Below are 20,000 nucleotides of genomic sequence, written 5' to 3'. Positions count from 1 at the left end.
CATTTTTGGCTTACCAGCTTGCCGACCAACCAACAAAAACGACAGAAAGAGAAACAAAGAGAGAGAGAGAGAGGAGAGAAGGGGGACAGACACAGATGGCTCAAACATCGGATGAAATCCAGCTAACAGTCATGACGGTTAATGTTTCTTGTCAGATTCGTTTCCCTTATTTTTCAGTCGTTATGAACCGCACCCGATCCCTCCCCCCCACCCCCCCCTCCTCCTCCCACCTCCCACATATTTGTTCCCCGTTCCATCACATTCTACCCCTCCCACCACGAAAGGTGTTCTGTGACCTGATTAGATGACGCACCTACATTAACCCCAAACTGGACACCTAATATGACACCTAATTGGATTGGTTGATGTGACGTGCATTGTCTGTGACCTACATATAACATAATGCTCCGTGATTGAATCTGGTTAATGTGAAACGCCTCCACGATGTGACATTTTGCACTGAACGCAGATAACGAGTCACACCTGTCATGTGACCTATTTAATACTAAGACACGCACTCCCAGTGAAGGGAATAAGACCTAGGAACACCTGCGCTGTGAGCTAGATTTTCCTGAGACACACCGGCTCTGCAACCTTAATAATACATGGGCATTTCTGCCCTTTCTTCAAAACAGTGCCAAGACACACTTGCCCTGTGACCTAAATAAGATATGCTTGACCTCTGACCTCAATAATACAAGACAATCCTGCTATGTGACCTCAGTAGTACTCAGTGTGAACTTAATAATGAGACAGTTCTGTCCAGTGACCTTAATAACACGGTCCTTCCCCGTGGCATAAATAATTCAAAGACAAGCCTGTCCTTGTAACGAAATGGCATCAAGATATGCTTTTCCTGTGACCTAAATAATGCTAGCACACCAGCATGTGACACACATAACACAAAGACACACTTGCCCTGTGACCTAAATAATGCTAACACACCTGCATGTGACCCACATAACACAAAGACACACTTGCCCTGTGACCTAAATAATGCTGACACACCTGCATGTGACCCACATAACACAAAGGCGCACTTGCCCTGTGAACTGTGAACAAAATAGTTCTGATACGCACCTACGCTTGAACCTAATGAGTACATGATATAGTTATTCCCTGTGACGAAATTGATGTGCCGGTGCGCGTATTCCCTCATGTTAATTATGATGACACACGCGTCCTTTTTGACCCAGACAAAAACGCGATTTAACCACATCCTGCCTCAAATAACGGAGATACGCCTACACCTTGAACTTAATCACAAAACTGTGACCCGAATGGACGAGAAGAAAAAAGGAGAGGGGTCTCCATTTTTACCAGAATAATGGGTCTCGAATTCCTGAAGTATAGCCTGTGAGCACGCGCACACACACACACACACACACACACACACACAAAGATATATCAATCAAGTTTCACGTGCACCTGCACTCACTCGTGCAATTTATTACGGTAGCACGTGCATCTTTATGTCTTCCCCTCCCCCCAACACCCATCCTACCACCTCACCCACCCCTCCAATTCCCCTCTCTTCCATCTCTCTCTCTCTCTCTCTCTCTCTCTCTCTCTCACTCTCTCTCTATCTATCTATCTATCTATCTCACACCATCTTTACTTTACGTACTTGGTCCTCTTCGCTCTGGCTGGAGCATGAGGCGCCAAGGAATCTTCTCCAGTCGTTTCAGTCTTGAGCGAGCCAGCTGATATGGCTCCAGGTTTGCCTGCTGTTTTCATCATCTCCTCTTCCAGTCTTTCATGTGCCCAGTGGCCTGCTTCTCTGCTTCTCTTTCTATATTCCCTTACCTGGGGGTGCGGGGGCGTCCATCTGAGGGCAGTGTGGAGAGGATGCCTGATTTTACTCATTCACTGCAAAGGAAGTAGTGGCCCAGCCATCTCCAGCGTCTCTGTTTCACTTCATCCACGATGTTGTTGATGGCTGTGTGCATATGTGCATTTCTTTGTTGGTGACATGCTGTTCTCTGGTGATTTCTGAGGATTCGACGGAGACACCGTCCTTCATTGAAGCCTCTAAGCCGGCTTTCAGTTTTCTTGTTCGTTTTCAGTCTGGCCACTCTGGTCATATGCCATTCTATTTTATTTTATTTACGTATTTACTTTTTATTCTAGCAATTTTTCGATAGATTTTTTTTTTTATAAAGATGGGAAGTCTGTGTTGGGTTAAAATAAAGTAAAGGAAACGAAAGAAAGAGATAGGACTTTTGGAATCTTCTTCCCCCAAACGACATAAGAAGCTGAGAAAGCAGGTTCCAGGCGACAAAGAAGGGTTCTTAAAGAAGAGGGTGGGTGAAGGAAAAGAGTGGACGGAGGGGCGAGATCGGAGGGATGGGGGTGGGGGTTAGTGGGAGCAGATGAAGAAAGGGTGGGAGGGGAGTGCTGACGACAGCCAAGCGCGTGCGGACCCGATGTCTGGTGGCAAGGGAAAGGGGAGGGGTATGTTCGATGTCTGGAATAGCCACCCGGCTCCCTCCCACGCTTGGATTTGTTTCCGCCGTTCTTATTTACTCCCCCGCGTCTCATTGAGTCCATCTCTCTGTCACATCCTGTATTTCTGTCCCAATCTGTGTGTGTGTGTGTGTGTGTGTGTGTGTGTGTGTGTGTGTCACCTGTCAATCCATCTCTTTCATCTCTCTTTTTAATATCCAAGATTTGTATAAGAACCACGATTTAGCAATTACATTAACTTCGTCAAACTGTTAGAGGGAATGTTGTTTGAAAGGTAGATAGATAGTCGCAAGTCTATGGGTTTTGTTTTGTTGTTTTTGTTTTCTAGTTTTGTTGTTGTTTGTCTCCAGAGTTCTATGTCACGATTCTATTCTTTGTATTAGCTTAAGAGAGAAAGTGAAACTGTGATGGGGGTGGAGGAAGGTGGGAAAGGGAGCACAAGGCAGCATTCAAAGTATATAGATAGATAGGTTGATAACAGAATGGATGGAAACAATACGTGCGTGAGTGAATGTGAACACGCACAAACACGCACATATTCGCACGCACGCACGTACACACATACAGACACACGAACGCACGCATGCACTCATGTACACACGCACGCACGCATGCTCGAACACACACACACACACACACACACACACACACAGCTTACAAGCAAACCAGCTCTCAAACATGACAGCATACACAATCATACACATTACCTACGTGTGTTCACAGAGAGAGAGAGAGAGTTTACAAGCACACAAGTTCTCAAACATGATAGCATACACAATCCCACACATTACCTACGTGCGTTCACAGACCGCGCGCACACGCAATCATACTCACACGTAGCCCCCGTGTTCTGTGTCCGTGCAGTTGTTGAACGTTTCTGTCTTTGCACTGCAGTTCAAACTTTGTCATCATTCCTGAAACTCTGACATTTCGCTTCTCCCTAACCTTTCGGTTGTGTGTGTGTGTGTGTGTGTGTGTGTGTGTGTCTGTGTGAGGGAGAGAGAGAGAGCGAGAGGACACGTATCGTCGAAACGAATGCTTTAAGTTTTAAATAAAATTATTTTCTGAATTTTTTCAGAAAATAGTTAGTGGATCCTAATGGAGTGTGGTCGGGTCGAGTTCTGTAACGTGTAGGTAAACTTTTTTTTCTGGTGCTATCAAAAAAAAGGACACAGAAACTGATAATGAAACTCGTCAGTAATATCATTTGTGGAACATTTATCACAAATTCCTGCATTTCATTGATGATGATGATATGGATACTTTATAGAACGCAATTCCTTTGTCGGAGACCAAGCCCAAAGCGCTTTGCAAACACGGAGTCATTTGCACAACAGACTGCTTTCCTGGGTAGAGCCGACTGACGGCTGCTTTTGGGCGTTTATCATTCGTTCCTGTGTCTTTCAATCACGTTTCAGGCACGCACTTAAACACACTCAGACAGACATGTAACATTTTACATGTTTGACTGTTATGCTTATTTACCCCGCCATGTATGCAGCCATACTCCATTTTCAGGGATGAGCATGCTGGGTATGTTCTTGTTTCCATAGCCCACCGAACGCTGACAAAGAATACAGGATCTTTAACGTGCATATTCAATCTTCTGCGTGCGTTTTCACAAGAAAGGGGTTCAGGCGCTAGCAGGTCTGCACATATGTTGACCAAGGAGATCGGAAAAATCTCCACCCTTTTCCCACCAGGCGCCGGTACCGAGATTCGAACCCAGGACCATCAGATTGAAGGTCTAACGCTTTAACCAATCGGCTATTGCGCCCGTCAATGAAACACGTCAGCAATATTATTTTGTCGGACATTTTGTCACAAATTCTTCAATTTCTGGGTAAAAATAATTGTCAAAACGCTGTTCATCAACAGTCTTGTCGAGCGTCAGTATTAACCACTAGGCCACCGGTCCACCTTTCTCCTAAGGAGAGAGGTGAGTAATGCTAGCGGCGGGCAGGACCCAGCAGGGAAGTGGGGTTGGATGTTCACAGGTCTGTGACAATCGTGTAACCAGTGACCACTGGCGCTGGTCACACCTCGTTTGTTCTCTTACTGAGGCATGGTATTGGCCACACCTGGGATCATGATAGTTCGCCTCTCCTTTCCTTCTTCAGGTGCTGCGGGTTTCTTTCTGCTTTGTTGTGTGTGTGTGTGTGTGTGTGTTAGTCTGTGCATGTGCGCGCGCGCGTGTATGTGTATGTGTGTGTGTGTGCACTGCAGCCCCTGTTGTTTTTCTTGTGTTTGTGTGTTGTGTGCGTGTCCTTTTTTTAGGTATCAGTCTTCAGTCTCTCTCTCTCTCTCTCTCTCTCTCTCTCTCTCTCTCACACACACACACACACACACACACACACACACACACACACACACACAACTCTCAGCAAAAACAAAACACTCAAAAAACAACTCTCGACCTATGTAAAACTGTGAACATTCACACAGGTTCTACATATGCTCACACTGCACATGTACACGCACACACATTCGGACACGCGCGCGCGGGGGGGTGAGGAACGGGAGTGGGGCACTGAAGAACGTATGCATGCACGCACACATAGAGAAAGAGAGGGATGATGGGGCGGTAATGAACGGACTGACTCGGTTAACACAGCATTATTGGATCAAGACTGACATGTGCAGTGGCTGTGGCCCCTTTTTCCAGACAGAATGTAACAGCCAGAGTGTACGGGGAAGTGATCTCCCCTCGACGTGAAGTAATTCAAATTAGTTCCCTTGCGTCCTATGATTTATCTGTGTGTGTGTGTTTGTGTGTGTGTTGTGTGTGTGTGTGGGGGGGGGGGGTATTTGCGTGTGTGTGTAAGTTAAGAGAACTGTGTGTGTGTGTGTGTGTGTGTGTGTGTGTGTGTGTGTGTGTGTGTGTACGTATGAGCACACAAAAGCTTGCACAAGTAGGACATAACCATTTCCTCACACACACACACACACACACACACACACTTGTTCTCGACCCCCAACACTTTACCACCAGCACCCAGCCAGAAACTCGTTTACAGACGGGAATCCAGAGCAATGCACACACACTCACACACGCACACACACACTCACAGACACACACCCCTTACCCCCCCCGCCCCCTCGCATACACACATACACACACACACACACACACACACACACACACACCAGCATCATCATCCTACCCATCCCTGCAGGCCCTGTAGTTACAGAAGACACTCCTTGCCAAGAAAATAAACACCCGTGCTTTTAACGAGACCTCTGCCAGACCAGACCAGACCAGACCAGAGCAGAAGGGAGATAATCTCTTAACTTACCTGTGTACGGAGCATAAGGGCCTTTACTGAAGAAGACCCACATGGTTACTCCCCCTTCCCTGAATCCCCCCCTTTCCCCCCCACCCCCCACCCCCAACCCCCACTCCACCGTACACTCCACCACCACCACCACCACCACCGTGACCCACACGAACACCCTCTCTCTCCCCCATCCCACCACCTTGTTTTCTTTGCATGACTTGCAATTAAGCAGCCTCCTCGGTTTGCCTACCTACCTAGCTGCCTTCTTACCTCCCTAACAACCTTCCTACCCTACCTGTCTGTCGGTCTGTCCGTCTTGTCTGTCTGCCTTAGTGTAGGTCTGTCCGCCTGACCATTGGGGTTGTTTTCCTGTCTTCCACACCGGTGAAACGTTTTTTTATTATTATCCGTGCCTTCCCTTCTTGGCTTTCATCATACGGTGCATAAGGGAAGAATTGTTGAGACCCGCTTCAACCAGCGGCATTCCTTCTCACGCCCTCACTACTTCTTCTCATTGCTTGCCTCATACACTGCTAATTATTGGTTGCTGAGGTTTGGGGATATGAACGCATGTTTTGTTGTTGTTGTTGTTGTTGGGGGGGGAGGGGGGGCAGTTAGTGTGTGTGTGTGTGTGTGTGTGTGTGTGTGTGTGTGTGTGTGTGTGTGTGACTTAATCCTTTTGTCGTAAAATCCATCAAATGATTTATGAACTTTAAATACTAAAGACAAGAAACGGGAATAAGCAATAAATTGTGAGTGCGTGCACGTGAGTGCAGGATCTTGACAAAGACATAGTTGTGTGTATGTGTGTGTGTGTGTGTGTGTGTGTGTGTGTGTGTGTGTGTGTGTGTGTGTGTGTGTGTGTGTGCGTGTGTGTGTTAATTATTATTATGGCCAGAACGTGGCTTTTGGTGATAGTGTTTGCAAGGTTACGAACTCTGCACCACACTTTACTACACTACAATGCAAAACAATACAATACACTGCAGTAAGTGCACTGCACTACATTGCACTACGATTCGACACGATGTGACATGAAAACCCTTCAACGAAAAAGACACCAGTATACCTACATAGTGACAGCGATAGAAACATGTAGACATTGTGGTAGATTTCAATACGGCCACTTTGCAGATGATGCCTGCTGAGAAACATAGTAACGGACAAAAAAAAAATACCAGCTCTGAAACAGACATCAACAGTACCAGCTTGGTAACAAGGATCACAAACATCTCCATCGTAACAAAACAATGATATGCAAAATATACAGAACCCTGCAGGACAAAATATTGGGCATTTTTTTTAACAGAAACAGAAACGTCGACATAGTAAGAAACTGTGACCAAAAATTGTATTTATTTGGACCTCAGATTTCAGTATAAAAAAAAAGATAAATAAAAAAACAAGAATGAATAAATATGATTATTAAAAAAATACGGAAAATGCACAACAAATACACACGCCCTAACAAACATTACAGAACATCGATCAAGTATGTAAGAACACAACTTCAAACCACTGCTGTTTGGCGCTTGTGTACAGCTTTCGCTCGGGTAAATCACTGTACTTGTGTGCTGTTTAACATTCAACGTTCATGCCTCATTTGCCGTCATGGAAACCGTAAACATCTTACGAGCAAAACGTAGCAACAACCTTTCATCGCAAGTTGTGCAGCACACAACTATCTATGTAATAATAAGCGTCAAAAACTTCACTCAAGTAATAACTCACTCAAGTCATAACCATATGCAGAGTAACAAGCATCAAAACCTTTTCAACACACACAGAATACGTCTAAAAGGTAGGCAGCGTAAACGTAATTAATGCAGATCATAAATTTCGATAAAGTAGTGGCCGTCTATCATCTTCAAGAAGTCACTCTCATTAGAGACATTTACAAAGTAATTGGCATGGGAAAAAAACAGGATGTACTTAACAATTTCAGAGAAACACGCTTCAAAAGGCTTCGGAAAGCGGTGCCTCGCCAGCATTTTCAGGTTAAAAGACATCACAAATATCACTCCATCCTAATGGATATATGATGTTTCAGTCTTATAGTGTGGATATGATTACTGGAGGAATACGATGATAGAATATTTCTTTGATTTCTTTTCGCGGTAACTTAAGCTTTCATCAGAGCAGGAGTTAGCGTTAACTGCATGGAGTAATACAAGAGATATCCTGCCTACCTCTCTATCAGAATGTGTCTGCGTTCCCCCCTCCACCCCTATTTGTGTAGGTACTTCCACGGAAAACTGATCAATGGTGGGGTACAGTGCTGAACCAAGCACATGGCAGTTTTTTGGTGTGTTTTTTTTTTTCTCCAGGGCCTTTTGAATATTTGTATTGAAATACACAATGTGTACCTTGTCTTTCGTTTTAATGATTGATAATAGGCGTTCTTTGTTTATTAGTCAAGGACAAAGAAAGACCGAGCGAGACAAAGCAAAGACAGTGTGTGTGTTAAGCAGACGCCTCTCTGCCCCTACGTTGTTTATGATCCTCTTCCTGTAGCCTTTACCTGTTGTGCGATACCTTACCCATGTTCCGGTGTTCTTACCTGTAGTCTTTGCATGTTGTATAATGCCTCGTTCCAGAGGAGAGGTGTGCCCTCCTTACCCATGTGTCTGTTCTTACCTGTAGTCTTCACTTTGTGATAGCCTGACTAAGCGCGTTGGGTAACGCTGCTGGTCAGGTATCTGCTTTGGCAGATGTAGTGTAGAGTATATGGATTTGTCCGAACGCTGTGACGCATCCTTGAGTAACTTCACTTTGTGTGTGTTGCCCCGTTCTAGAGGGGAGATGTGCCCCTACCCCCACCCCCACCCCATACCCATGTGTCTGATGTTCTTACCTGTCGCCTTTACCTGATGCGTGTTGTCTTCTACCAGAGGGGAGGTGACAGGTGGCCCGTGTACGTTGTTTTGCAGGTTCTCTTACTTTAGCCGAGAGAGTGGACATCTAACTTGAGCAAGACACTCTCCACTATAATCAACTTTTAAGCTGAGCAGTTGCTTCTGTTGCTGTACCTGTTCTTTACCTGTTGTATGTTGTGATGCCTTGTTACAGAGGGTAGGTGATGGTGGCCCGTTTACGTTGTTTTGCAGGTTCTCTAACTTTAGACAAGAGAGTTGGGATGTAACTTGAGCAAGACAGTCTCTACTGTACCTGTTGTTACCTGACCTGTTGTGTGTTGCCTTGTTCCAGAGGGGAGGTGATGGTGGCCCTGGATCTCTCGTCCCTGGAGGTCAACCAGTGTGATCAGGAGGACAGCACCACGCCCACATTGTTCGCCGGCACCCACCGCTGCAGGCAGGAGAGCACCAAGGTGTGTGTGTGTGTGTGTGTGTGTGTGTGTGTGTGTGTGTGTGTGTGTGTGTGTGTGTGTGTGTGTGTAAATATATATGTATCTATGTATGTATACATTGTTGGGCCAGCAGCAAAGCGAGAGCTGTGTTATCAATGGTTCCTCCATCGCAAAGGGAAATCATTTACAGCTTAGTCTTTTGTGAAGGGATTTGACCTCAAACCAGATGGCAAAAGTGCACTGGCTCTTAGTGCTGCAGCCTTGGGGGCTAGGTGGCCCTTGGGAGTCGTCCCAAAGCCGACTGTCCTAAAGCCCTCTCGACCGAGAAAGTTGGGATGTAACGTGGGCAAGACACTCTCCACGATAATCAAATTCTAGCCCAGATAGTCGGGGAAGCAGTTGCCTCCTCTGCTGTTAGTCGGGGCAGCAGTTGCCTCCTCTGCTGTTCTGATGGTCATAGTCGCACACGACTCACTATCATACATGTATGTATACATGTAAGTATCTATACTTTTTGCCGACAGTGCCAGCACACGCCGGGCCAGGGGTTACGGTGGGGGAGCTACGAGTGTGTGTGCAAACCGCAGTTCTACTTCCCTGACCGCAACGCCACCAACCGCAGCTTTCAGGGCAGGGACGTGGAATTGGCCTACCTGGACATGGTCAAGAACAGCTCTCTCAACTACACGGAGGTCAGTCAGTCAGTCCTGTGTGTGTAGTGTGTGTGTGTGTGTGTGTGTGTGTGTGTGTGTGTGTGTGTGTGTGTATTCTTTGTGTCTGTCTGTGTCTTTAAGAAGAGGTCAGTCAGTGCCCCTCTGTGTGTATGTGTGTGTGTGTGTGTGTGTGCTTCTGTGTATGTGTGTGTGTTCGTGTGTATGTATTCCTTTTGTCTGTCTGTCTGTGTCTGTGTCTGTGTCTTTAAAAGGAGGTCAATCAGTGCGCCCCTGTTTGTGTATGTGTGCGTGCGCGCGCGCGCCTGTGTGTGTGTATGTGTGGCCGTAGCGTGTATTGGCAACATTTTCGTGTATGTGCGTGTGCAGGACTTCATGTGCTTGCCGTGTCGCAAGGGGTGTGATCGGTGTGAGGGGGACGAGCCGTGCATCGTGGAGTTCCACGTGCTCATCAGGGGGATCCCCCTGGGCATCCAGAGCTTCTGCATGACCATCGCCCTCGTCATCGGCTTCGTCATCATCCGCCTGAGGAAAACCAAGGTCAGGGTCAGGGTGTTGTGTTTTAGTTGGGTTGGTTTGGAGGGGCGGGGGAGGGGTGTGGGTGGGGATGGGGAGGGATTAGGTTTGGGTAGACTGGGGTCTAGTTGGGGTCGGGGGTCCGAGGGGTCTGTGTGTGTGTGTGTGTGTGTGTGTGTGTGTGTGTGTTGTTGTTGTTGTTGTTTTGGATCGGAGAAGAAGATGAAGAAGAAAGGATGAGGGATAAGGGCGGTGGAAAGATAGAGAGAGGGGAAGAGAGGGAGGGCGAGAGAAGAGAGAGGGGGTAGAGAAAGAGAGGGGATGGGTGAGAGAGGGGGTGAAAGACAAAACAGAGGTGATGAAGGGGGGGGGGATTCAAGATTCAAGATTCAAAGACTTCATTACTCAAGGATAAAGATTTTAGCATCGCCCAGTCTTCCAGTCTGTCCTTGTGTCAACAATAACAATAATAACATTAACGACAACGACACAACAATAATAATTTTGTTAACACTGCTACATCTACTGCTACTACTACGAATAATAATCACCATCATCATCAAGAGAGAGAGAGAGAGGACTGTTCGACTGTCTGCCTGTCTGATGATCGGTTGATAATGTTTTGTTTGCTCTCTTTGCGTTTTTTATTTATTTGTTTATTTACCTATTTATTCGTTTATTTATTTATCTATTTATCTGTTTATTCATTCGTTTATTCAATTATTTATTTATTTTTTAATTCATTCATGTATTTAATTGTTTATTCTTTTATTCGCTAATCTATTCATGAATCCATTCGTTTATTCATATGTTTATCTATCTACTTATTTATTTTGTTTAATGTACGTGTGTATTAGATTGTTTAGCATCTGTATACGTGGAGATAGATATGCGTCTGCTTGCCTTCGTATCGTGTGCGAGCGCGCACGCTTTTATGTGCTCATGTGTGTGTGCGTGCGTGTGGGTGCGTGCGTGTGTGTGACTTGTGACCTGTGACCTGTGACGAGTGTCGCCCATGATTTCAGGTGATGAGGTCAAGTGTCTGGGTGTTGCTGGAGATGATCATCCTTGGTGCGCTGCTTATCTATGCCACGGTGAGTCTGGCCTTTATAATGATAAGAATAATGATGATGATGACAATGATAAGAAGAAGAAGAAGAATATCAAGGAAAAGCACCTGTGTTATCCATTTAGAAAATAACAATACTGGGTTTTCCATTAAGATTTCTTCATTCTAACTTTACAGTAGAGTAATGATAATAATGATAATAAAAATGATCATCATCATCATCATCATCATCAAATCACAATATCTCAAGCACCTGGGTTACCCATTCACCCCACACACAAAAAATGCTGGGGTTTCTAGTAAAAAAAAAAAATTCTTCATTCTAAACTTTTTTAAGTAAAATACCAACCATCTTACTTACCACCATGTGTGCAGGTGATCATTCAGTACTTTGAGCCCACAGCCATTAACTGTCTGCTGGTGCCCTGGTTCCGAGAGGTGGGCTTCGCCATGCTGTATGGGACGCTGGTGCTGAAAACGTACAGGTGAGGCAGGGACAGGGACAGGACAGGACAGGACAGGACAGGACAGGACAGGACAGGACAGGACAGGATAGGACAGGATAGGATAGGATAGGATAGGACAGGACAGGACAGGACAGGACAGGACAGGACAGGATAGGACAGGGACAGGACAGGACAGGACAGGAGGAAACAAGACAAGACAACAACACAAGGGGCAAGACAGGGCTGGACAGGACAAAATGCAAGACAACACACGACAGGACAAGACAAGACAATACATGACAGGACAAGACAAGACAATACATGACAGGACAAGACACAAGACGACACATGACAGGACAAGACAAGACACAAGACAATACAGGACAGGACAAGACAAGACAATACATGACAGGGCAAGACAAGATAAAAGAAAACAAGACATGACGACAATATAAGGCGCACGACATGACAAGATACAAGATGATACATGATAGGACAAGACAAGACAATACATGTCAGGGCAAGACAAGACGAGATAAAACAAGTCAAGATAACAACATAGGGGGCAAGACAGGACAGGAAAGGACAGGACAAGATACAAGACAAGACATGACAAGACAAGACAAGACAAAAAAAACAAGGCAAGACAACAACACAATGGGCAAGACAGGACAGGACAAAAGACAAAATACATGAGAGGGCAAGACAAGACAAGGGGAAAGATAACACGACAAGACAGCAACATAAGGGGCAAGACAGAACAAGACAAGACAGGACAAGAGACAAGATCATACATGACAGGACAGGACAAGACAGCAACCCAAGGATCATGACAAGGCAGGACAGGACAGGAAAGGACAGGACAAGAGACAAGATCATACATGACATCACAACACAACACAAGGGGCAAGACAGGACAAGACAGGACAGGACCAGAGGCAAAACAATACAGGACACGACAAGACAATACATGACAGGGCAAGACAATACAATCCATGACAGGGCAAGACAAGACAATACACGACAGGACAGGACTACAGACAAGACAATACATGACAGGACAAGACTAGAGATAATAATAATAATAATAATAATGGTACTTATATAGCGCTAAATCTTGTGCATAAACAAATCAAAGCGCTTTCGCACCAGTCATTCTCACGCAAGCATAACTCTAAAACTGAAAAAAAAAAAAAAAAAAAAAATCTAAAAAGACAAGGAAGAGGCAGGGAAGGGAGGCGATTTTGGGAAGAGGTGGGTTTTAAGGCCAGACTTGAAAGAGCTGAGTGTGGAGACTTGACGAAGCGAAAGAGGAAGTTCATTCCAATTGCAAGGTCCAGAGACAGAGAAAGAACGGTGGCCAACAGTCGAGAGTTTGAATCTGGGTATGTGTAAGTGGAGTGGATCCGAAGCTGATCGTAGTGAGCGAGATGGAGTGTAGAGGTGAAGGCAGCCACAGATAAGACAATACATGACAGGACAAGACAATACAACAACACGAGAGGCAAGACAGGACAGGACAAGAGGAACCAAGACAACACAACAACACAAGAGGCAATACAGCACAGGGCAAGAGACAAGACAATACACGACAGGGCAAGACAGGACAATACACGACATGGCAAGACAGGACAATACATGACAGAGCAAGACAATACAATCCATGACAGGACAGGACTAGAGACAAGACAACACATGACAGGGCAAGACAATACAATCCATGACAGGGCAAGACAAGACAATATATGACAGGGCAAGACAAGACAATCCATGACAGGGCAAGACAATACATGACAGGGCAAAACAATACATGGCAGGGCAAGACAAGACAATACATGACAGGACAGGACTAGAGACAAGACAACACATGACAGGGCAAGACAATACAATCCATGACAGGGCAAGACAAGACAATATATGACAGGGCAAGACAATACAATCCATGACAGGGCAAGACAAGACAATACATGACAGGGCAAAACAATACATGGCAGGGCAAGACAAGACAATACATGACAGGGCAAAACAATACATGGCAGGGCAAGACAAGACAATACATGGCAGGGCAAGACAATACATGGCAGGGCAAGACAAGACAATCGAAAACAAGACAAGACAACAACACAAGGAGCAAGACAAAACAGGACAAGAGACAAGACAATACATGACAGGACAAGACAAGACAAACGAAAACAAGACAAGACAAGACAACAACACAAGGAGCAAGACAAAACAGGACAAGAGACAAGACAATACATGGCAGGGCAAGACAAGACAATCGAAAACAAGACAAGACAACAACACAAGGAGCAAGACAAAACAGGACAAGAGACAAGACAATACATGACAGGGCAAGACAAGACAAACGAATACAAGACAAGACAAGACAACAACACAAGGAGCAAGACAAAACAGGACAAGAGACAAGACAATACATGACAGGACAAGACAAGACAAGACAAACGAAAACAAGACAACACAAGACAGCAACACAAGGGGCCAGTCAGGACAGGATAATAGACAAGATAACACATGACAAGACAACACAAGACAAAACAAGTCAAGACAAAACAACAAGGCAAGAAGCATAACAGGCCAAAGACAAAGAGACAAGACAATACAGGACAGGATAAGGCAAGACAAAACAAGTCAAGACAATACAACAAGACAAGAAGGCATGACAGACCGAGACAAAGAGACAAGACAATACAGGACAGAGATAGACATTACAAGACAAGACAAAACAATTTCTTTATTTAAATGGGTAATAAACAAAACAAATTCTTTATGTGAAAAGGGAAATAGGCAAGGAACATGTTGTTTTTTTGCATCCAACCATCGCACCGAAAGAGTGATTAAAGCGAAAAAAGCACAGTATAAACAAAAGGGAGATGGTGTGGCAACAGACACGGAAGGCACATCTTGTTGTTGTTTTGCTTTTTACATCCAACCCTTGCCCTAAAAAAGGACGAAGCAAAATAGACAAACTGTAAACAAGAGAGATAACGATAACGATGTTTTATTCAGATTAAGGCCAAAGCCCCTTACTGAAGGGGGTCATACAAGAAAATAAATAAAGGAAAATGACTTGACACGATAAACCAACATCACAAATCAACCAAAAGTAGCTAATACAATACTCAACAACATTCACAAAATAACAATTCGAAGTCTCTTCAATGCCTCATATAAATACATGGCCAAGTTTTGTTGGGTAAGCTCATGTTTTGACGACATGAGCAGATTAAATTTAAAAGCACAGGGATCTTTATAATATTTAGGTTGAATTAATCTTTGTCTGAGGTCACTCAAAGCAGGGCAACATAGCAAAAAATGCAATTCATCTTCCCTACCCAGGTTGCACAATCGACACATATATACATATTCACTCCTACTACAGTATCTGAAACTGTGAACAGCAATATTTGAAACACCAAATCTAAATTTTGTCAGTGCACTTTTTACATATCTGTTTATTTCCATCCCAATATATGGTTCAGGCCCCTGCGATGTTTTAAAGATTCTAAACTTCTTGTAAACAAGAGAGAGAGAGAGAGAAGGGGAGAGTGCGTGACACTGAGAGAGAGAGTCTATGTGATCCGACGAATATTGCGGTTTTTGAGGGGGGTGGGGGGAGGGGTGGAGGGGGGGCAGTCCAGGGGAAATGAAATCCTTCTGACAAGTGTACAAACCAATCGTTCTAACATGTGAAAGTCTGTTATACCAACAATCAATCCTCCAGAACAAATCTGGCAGCCGGCAACAGTCGGTAATAATAAGTCTTCTTCTGCAAATAATAAAATGTACGTAACTGAACCTTTTAGCAGATTACAACAACAGATCAGCCAGAGCATCGGCCGATAGCTAGCTGTATCAACAAGTGGAGTGTGCATGCTCAAAGAGAATTATTGATCGTTGTTTATATATGTGGTAGCTATGCAACATAGTATGTATGTATGTTGCTATGTACCAGTTAGCATTTTTAAACTCTCTCCCTTGTATCATCAATGATTTTTCCATTCCCATGGGAAATCATTTACAGCTTAGTCTTTTGTGAAGGACCATGACTCTCAAACTGGGAGGCAAATTTTGCACTGGCCCTTAGTGCTGCAGCCTCGGGAGCCTTGTTGGCCTTTGGGAACCATCCTCAACGCCGACTGTCCTAAAAAAAACTCTTGGCCGAGAGAGTGGGGATGTGTGAAACTTGGGCAAGACACTCTCCACCACAGTCAATCCTAGCCCAGATAGTCGGGACAGCAGTTGCCTCCTCTGCTGTGTTCTGATGATCATAGCCGAACACGAGTGACTATCATACATGCTGATCAGTATTTTTACACTCCCCCCTCTCTCCACATAACAGAATCCTGGCCGAGTTCCAGTCCCGCAAAGCCCACCGGGTGCACGTGCGGGACAAGGATCTGTTCAAGTCGCTGGCCCTGATCTTGGTGGTGGTGGTGGGCTACATGGCCGCCTGGACAGCGGTCAATATGGACCATGTGGCCTCGGGCACCAAGCTCATCCACACCGCCGTCACTGAGGACGGTCTGAGCTACGTGCTCTGCAAGTCCCTCTGGTGGGACTACGCCATTGAGATTGGTGAGTGGGGATTGTGTGTGTGTGTGTATGTGTGTGTGTGTGTGTGTGTGTGTGTGTGTAAGTCCCTCTGGTGGGACTACACCATCGAGATTGGTGAGAAGGGGGTTGTGTGTGTGTGTGTGTGTGTGTGTGTGTGTGTGTGTGTGTGTGTGTGTGTGTGTGTGTGTGCTTGGTTGGTTGGTTGTTGTTGTTTTGTTATTGGTGTGTGTGTGTGTGTGTGTGTGTGTGTGTGTGTGTGTGTGTGGATCAGAATCAGAATCAATGTCAGTTATACCTTAACAAGGTTTATAAGACACGCATACAAGGTTTCATGCATCACGTACAAAAAGCAAAACAAAATGTTCGTAAATATATTTTTAAAATATAGAACAAGACATTGAATCACTCATACATGCTGTTGTAATTTCGGCAGCAGTTACTGTCAAATTTTAAAACATTCCCACACGTTTGTCTTCTAGTATCAGCTAACTGGGTTTGATAATAATTTTTGGAAGATGTGTGTGTGTGTGTATCTGTTTGTCTGTCTGTCTGCCTCTGTGTGTGTGTGTGTGTGTGTGTGTGTGTGTGTGTGTGTGTGTGTGTGTGTGTGTGTGTGTGTGTTTTGTATGGATGAGCGCCTGAAGGTTGCTGTCGGTCGCTTCTTCCCAGGTGGACAACATGTTGTGTGTGGTGTGGTGTGGTGTGGTGTAGTGTGGTGTGGTATGATGCTAAGTGGTGTGGTGAGATGTGATGGTGTTTGGTGTGGTGTGGCATGGTGTGGTGTGCTATGGTGTAGTGTGGTGTGGTATGATGCTAAGTGGTGTGGTGAGATGTGATGGTGTTTGGTGTGGTGTGGTGTGGTGTGGTGTAGTGTGGTGTGGTATGATGCTAAGTGGTGTGGTGAGATGTGATGGTGTTTGGTGTGGTGTGGCATGGTGTGGCGTGACGTGATTAGTTTGGTGTGTTTACGTAATGTGGATATGATGTGGTGTGGTTGTGATGCTGTGTGATGTCATGTCATATATCATGTTGGCATCACCAGCGTACTGTCAGACTGTCTGTTTGCATTCTCGTCTCTTCTCTCTCTCTCTCTCTCTATCTCTCTCTCTAACCCCCCATACCCCTTTTTTTCCGATTCTTGCAATTTGTAATTAATTTTTTTGTCAGTTTTGTTAGCTTGTCAGCATTTCACTTTACCCAGATCGCTGGATCTGTGTGTTTAGCGCGCGAGCGTGCATGTGGGTGTGTATATACGTGCGTGCATGTGTTTGAGGGAAGGGAGAGGAGAGAGAGAGAGATAATGAGAGAGAGAGAGAGAGAGAGAGCTTGCAAGTCACATGCGCATTGATATATTATTCACACTATTTGATTCATTATGTAATATTTTTGTTAGTGGCCCACTCCTTTGTTATGGGCCGGAGGCCTAACAAATAAACCATTGTCTTGTCTTGTCTTGTCTTGTCTCTATCTCTCTCTCTCTCTCTTTTTTTTCTTTTTTTTTTTGTTGTTGTTGTTGTTGTTGTTGTTTGTGTGTTTTTTGTTTGTTTGTTCCTTCTCAAAATGAAAATAATTCAGATCAGCTTGAGTGAAGTTGTGTGTGTGTGTGTGTCTGTCTGTCTGTCTGTCTGTCGGACTGTCTGCCTGTCTGTCTGTCTGTCTGTGTAAGCGAATGGTTGTCTTTCAACTTGTGCATGTGTGTGCATATGTGTATGAGAGAGAGAGAGTGCGTGCCCTTGTCTGCCTGTGTGTGTGTGTGTGTGTGTGTGTGTGTGTGTGTGTGTGTTTACGTCTGTGAATGATTGTGTCTTTTCTCTCCTTCTGTTTTTCAACGTTTTATGCGCGATTATGTGCCGTTATGCCATGGTTGACTCATTTTGGATGAGTGATGATGGGACGTGTCAGAATGATGGGACAGCCATTTCGTGCACGGAAGATCTTGTGCGTCAGGTGTTCCTGCACACACTTTAATGACGATAGCACCATAATAAAAGTGCCATAGTTGTGAAGCATAGCTTACGGGTGAGTGTATAAACTATAATAAGATCTCATGATGCTTCAGCGCAACAACGCACCCGTACTACCTTTATTTTTTTAAACACGAAAAAATCATATATTCCACAACCGGGTCGTTTCGCATTTGCGCACGTACAGGCATTCTATATCTTTTACGAGGTGTGTTATATACAGAAATCAATTTGTGTCCTGTTAAGCGCTTCCTTCTCTGTTAGGAAGCCAGTTCAGTTTCCGTGGTCTAAGTCGTGTAGCTGTTTGCTCGTTCAAAGGCTAATTCGTGACTGTCGCTCTCGTCACTATGTTAAAAATAAACCGCTCGTTTTGAGGTAAGAGCTATTTTTGTGTCAGGCCGTGATTTTCTTTTGTAATTCTAATTTTACTGTGTGCGCGAAATGAGACTCTCTGTCTCTGTCTCTCTCGCTCTCGCTCTCTCTCCCGCCTCTCTCTCTCTCTCTCTCTCTCTCTCTCTGTGCCAGTCAAAATCAATAGTTTGGCTGTGAATGTGTTTCCTTCTGGGTTTGAGTTGGTTTGAACTCAGCGTCAGTTCAGTGGTTACAGCTAGCTTGCTTCATTACTCGTTCGTTTCTTTTATATCATATCTCTTCCTTTCTTTAAACAGAAAAAAATAAATGTTATATAGATTTGTCTGATGCCCATGAGGGTGAAAGTTGTGTGTGTGTATGTGTGTGTGTGTGTGTGTGTGTGTGTGTGTGTGTGTGCGACTGTTGATATACACACAGGGAGAGGGGTAGGGAGGGAGAGAGAGAGAGGAAGAGAGAGTCTGTGTGATCGATTATCGTCCATCCTTCCGTCAGCCAGCGTTGTGGGGGGCAGTCCAGTGGAAATGAAATCCTTCTGAACTGACCCACCTTCCCTACGCTGTGACAGGAAGGAAGAGTCTATTTGGGTGAAGGTTTACTGGGCTAACTCTTGTCTGCTTGGTAGGACGAATCCATTAGCAACGGCCTCAACACCGCACTCTGAGCCAACCTGACCTCCCTGTTGTTTGGGATAGTCCAACGGAGGTGTAATGCCTTCTGCTTTCACCCGTGCTTTCCGCAGATACGGACAGTCCATTTTGGACGGGCTGACAATATTTGTGTCGAGTAAGAAAAATCGTATTTTTCGAACAAGATTTCGGAGGGGTAGGTGCATGGTGGGCAGGGTTGGCCTTAGACCATTTTGCGGACACAACACATTGATAAACAACTGATTGCGAAATTGCAGAGCGTTTTTTTCCATGTTTTCACTGATGAAGAATGTGTAATCTAACAACTTGCGATCGTATTTTGAGTGTGTTTTGTGCTTAAGAATCCTGGTTGAAATGGTGCCATAAGTACTTACTTTCACAAGAGCTACGTGACTGTTCTTTATCCATTCCAAGCTCTGTGTGTGGGGGGGCGGGGGAGCGTGTGGGGGGGGGGGGGGGGGGTGCTTGCGTGCACTAGTACGCGCATGTATGTATGTATATATGTGCGTTTGCGTCTGTGTATATGTGTGTGCGTTTGTGTGTTTGTCTGTTTGTTCGTGTGTGTGTATGTGTGTGTGTGTGTGTGTCTGCGTTTGTGTGTATGTGTGTGTTTATGTGTGTGTATGTGTGTGTTTGTGTGTGTGTGTGTGTGTGTAACGTGTGTAAGCGCGCAAGGGAGGGCAGGCATA

General features: G+C 45.0%; 1 protein-coding gene across 1 annotated transcript in view; it reads left to right on the top strand.

Moving 5' to 3' along the window:
* Window positions 1–20,000, top strand: part of LOC143292608 (metabotropic glycine receptor-like) — a 113,189-nt gene that overhangs the window by 83,134 nt on the left and 10,055 nt on the right. The window contains exons 2-7 of the mRNA XM_076603063.1: window positions 8,952–9,072; window positions 9,576–9,743; window positions 10,092–10,262; window positions 11,264–11,332; window positions 11,683–11,792; window positions 16,114–16,349. Of these exons, the coding sequence (XP_076459178.1) occupies window positions 8,952–9,072; window positions 9,576–9,743; window positions 10,092–10,262; window positions 11,264–11,332; window positions 11,683–11,792; window positions 16,114–16,349 (875 nt within the window). The remainder of the gene's footprint in view (window positions 1–8,951; window positions 9,073–9,575; window positions 9,744–10,091; window positions 10,263–11,263; window positions 11,333–11,682; window positions 11,793–16,113; window positions 16,350–20,000) is intronic.

Source organism: Babylonia areolata, chromosome 18, assembly GCF_041734735.1.
Source record: "Babylonia areolata isolate BAREFJ2019XMU chromosome 18, ASM4173473v1, whole genome shotgun sequence".
Taxonomy (NCBI): Eukaryota; Metazoa; Mollusca; class Gastropoda; order Neogastropoda; family Buccinidae; genus Babylonia; species Babylonia areolata.
Note: the sequence above shows the minus strand (reverse complement) of the source record. Positions and strands in the feature narration are given on the sequence as shown.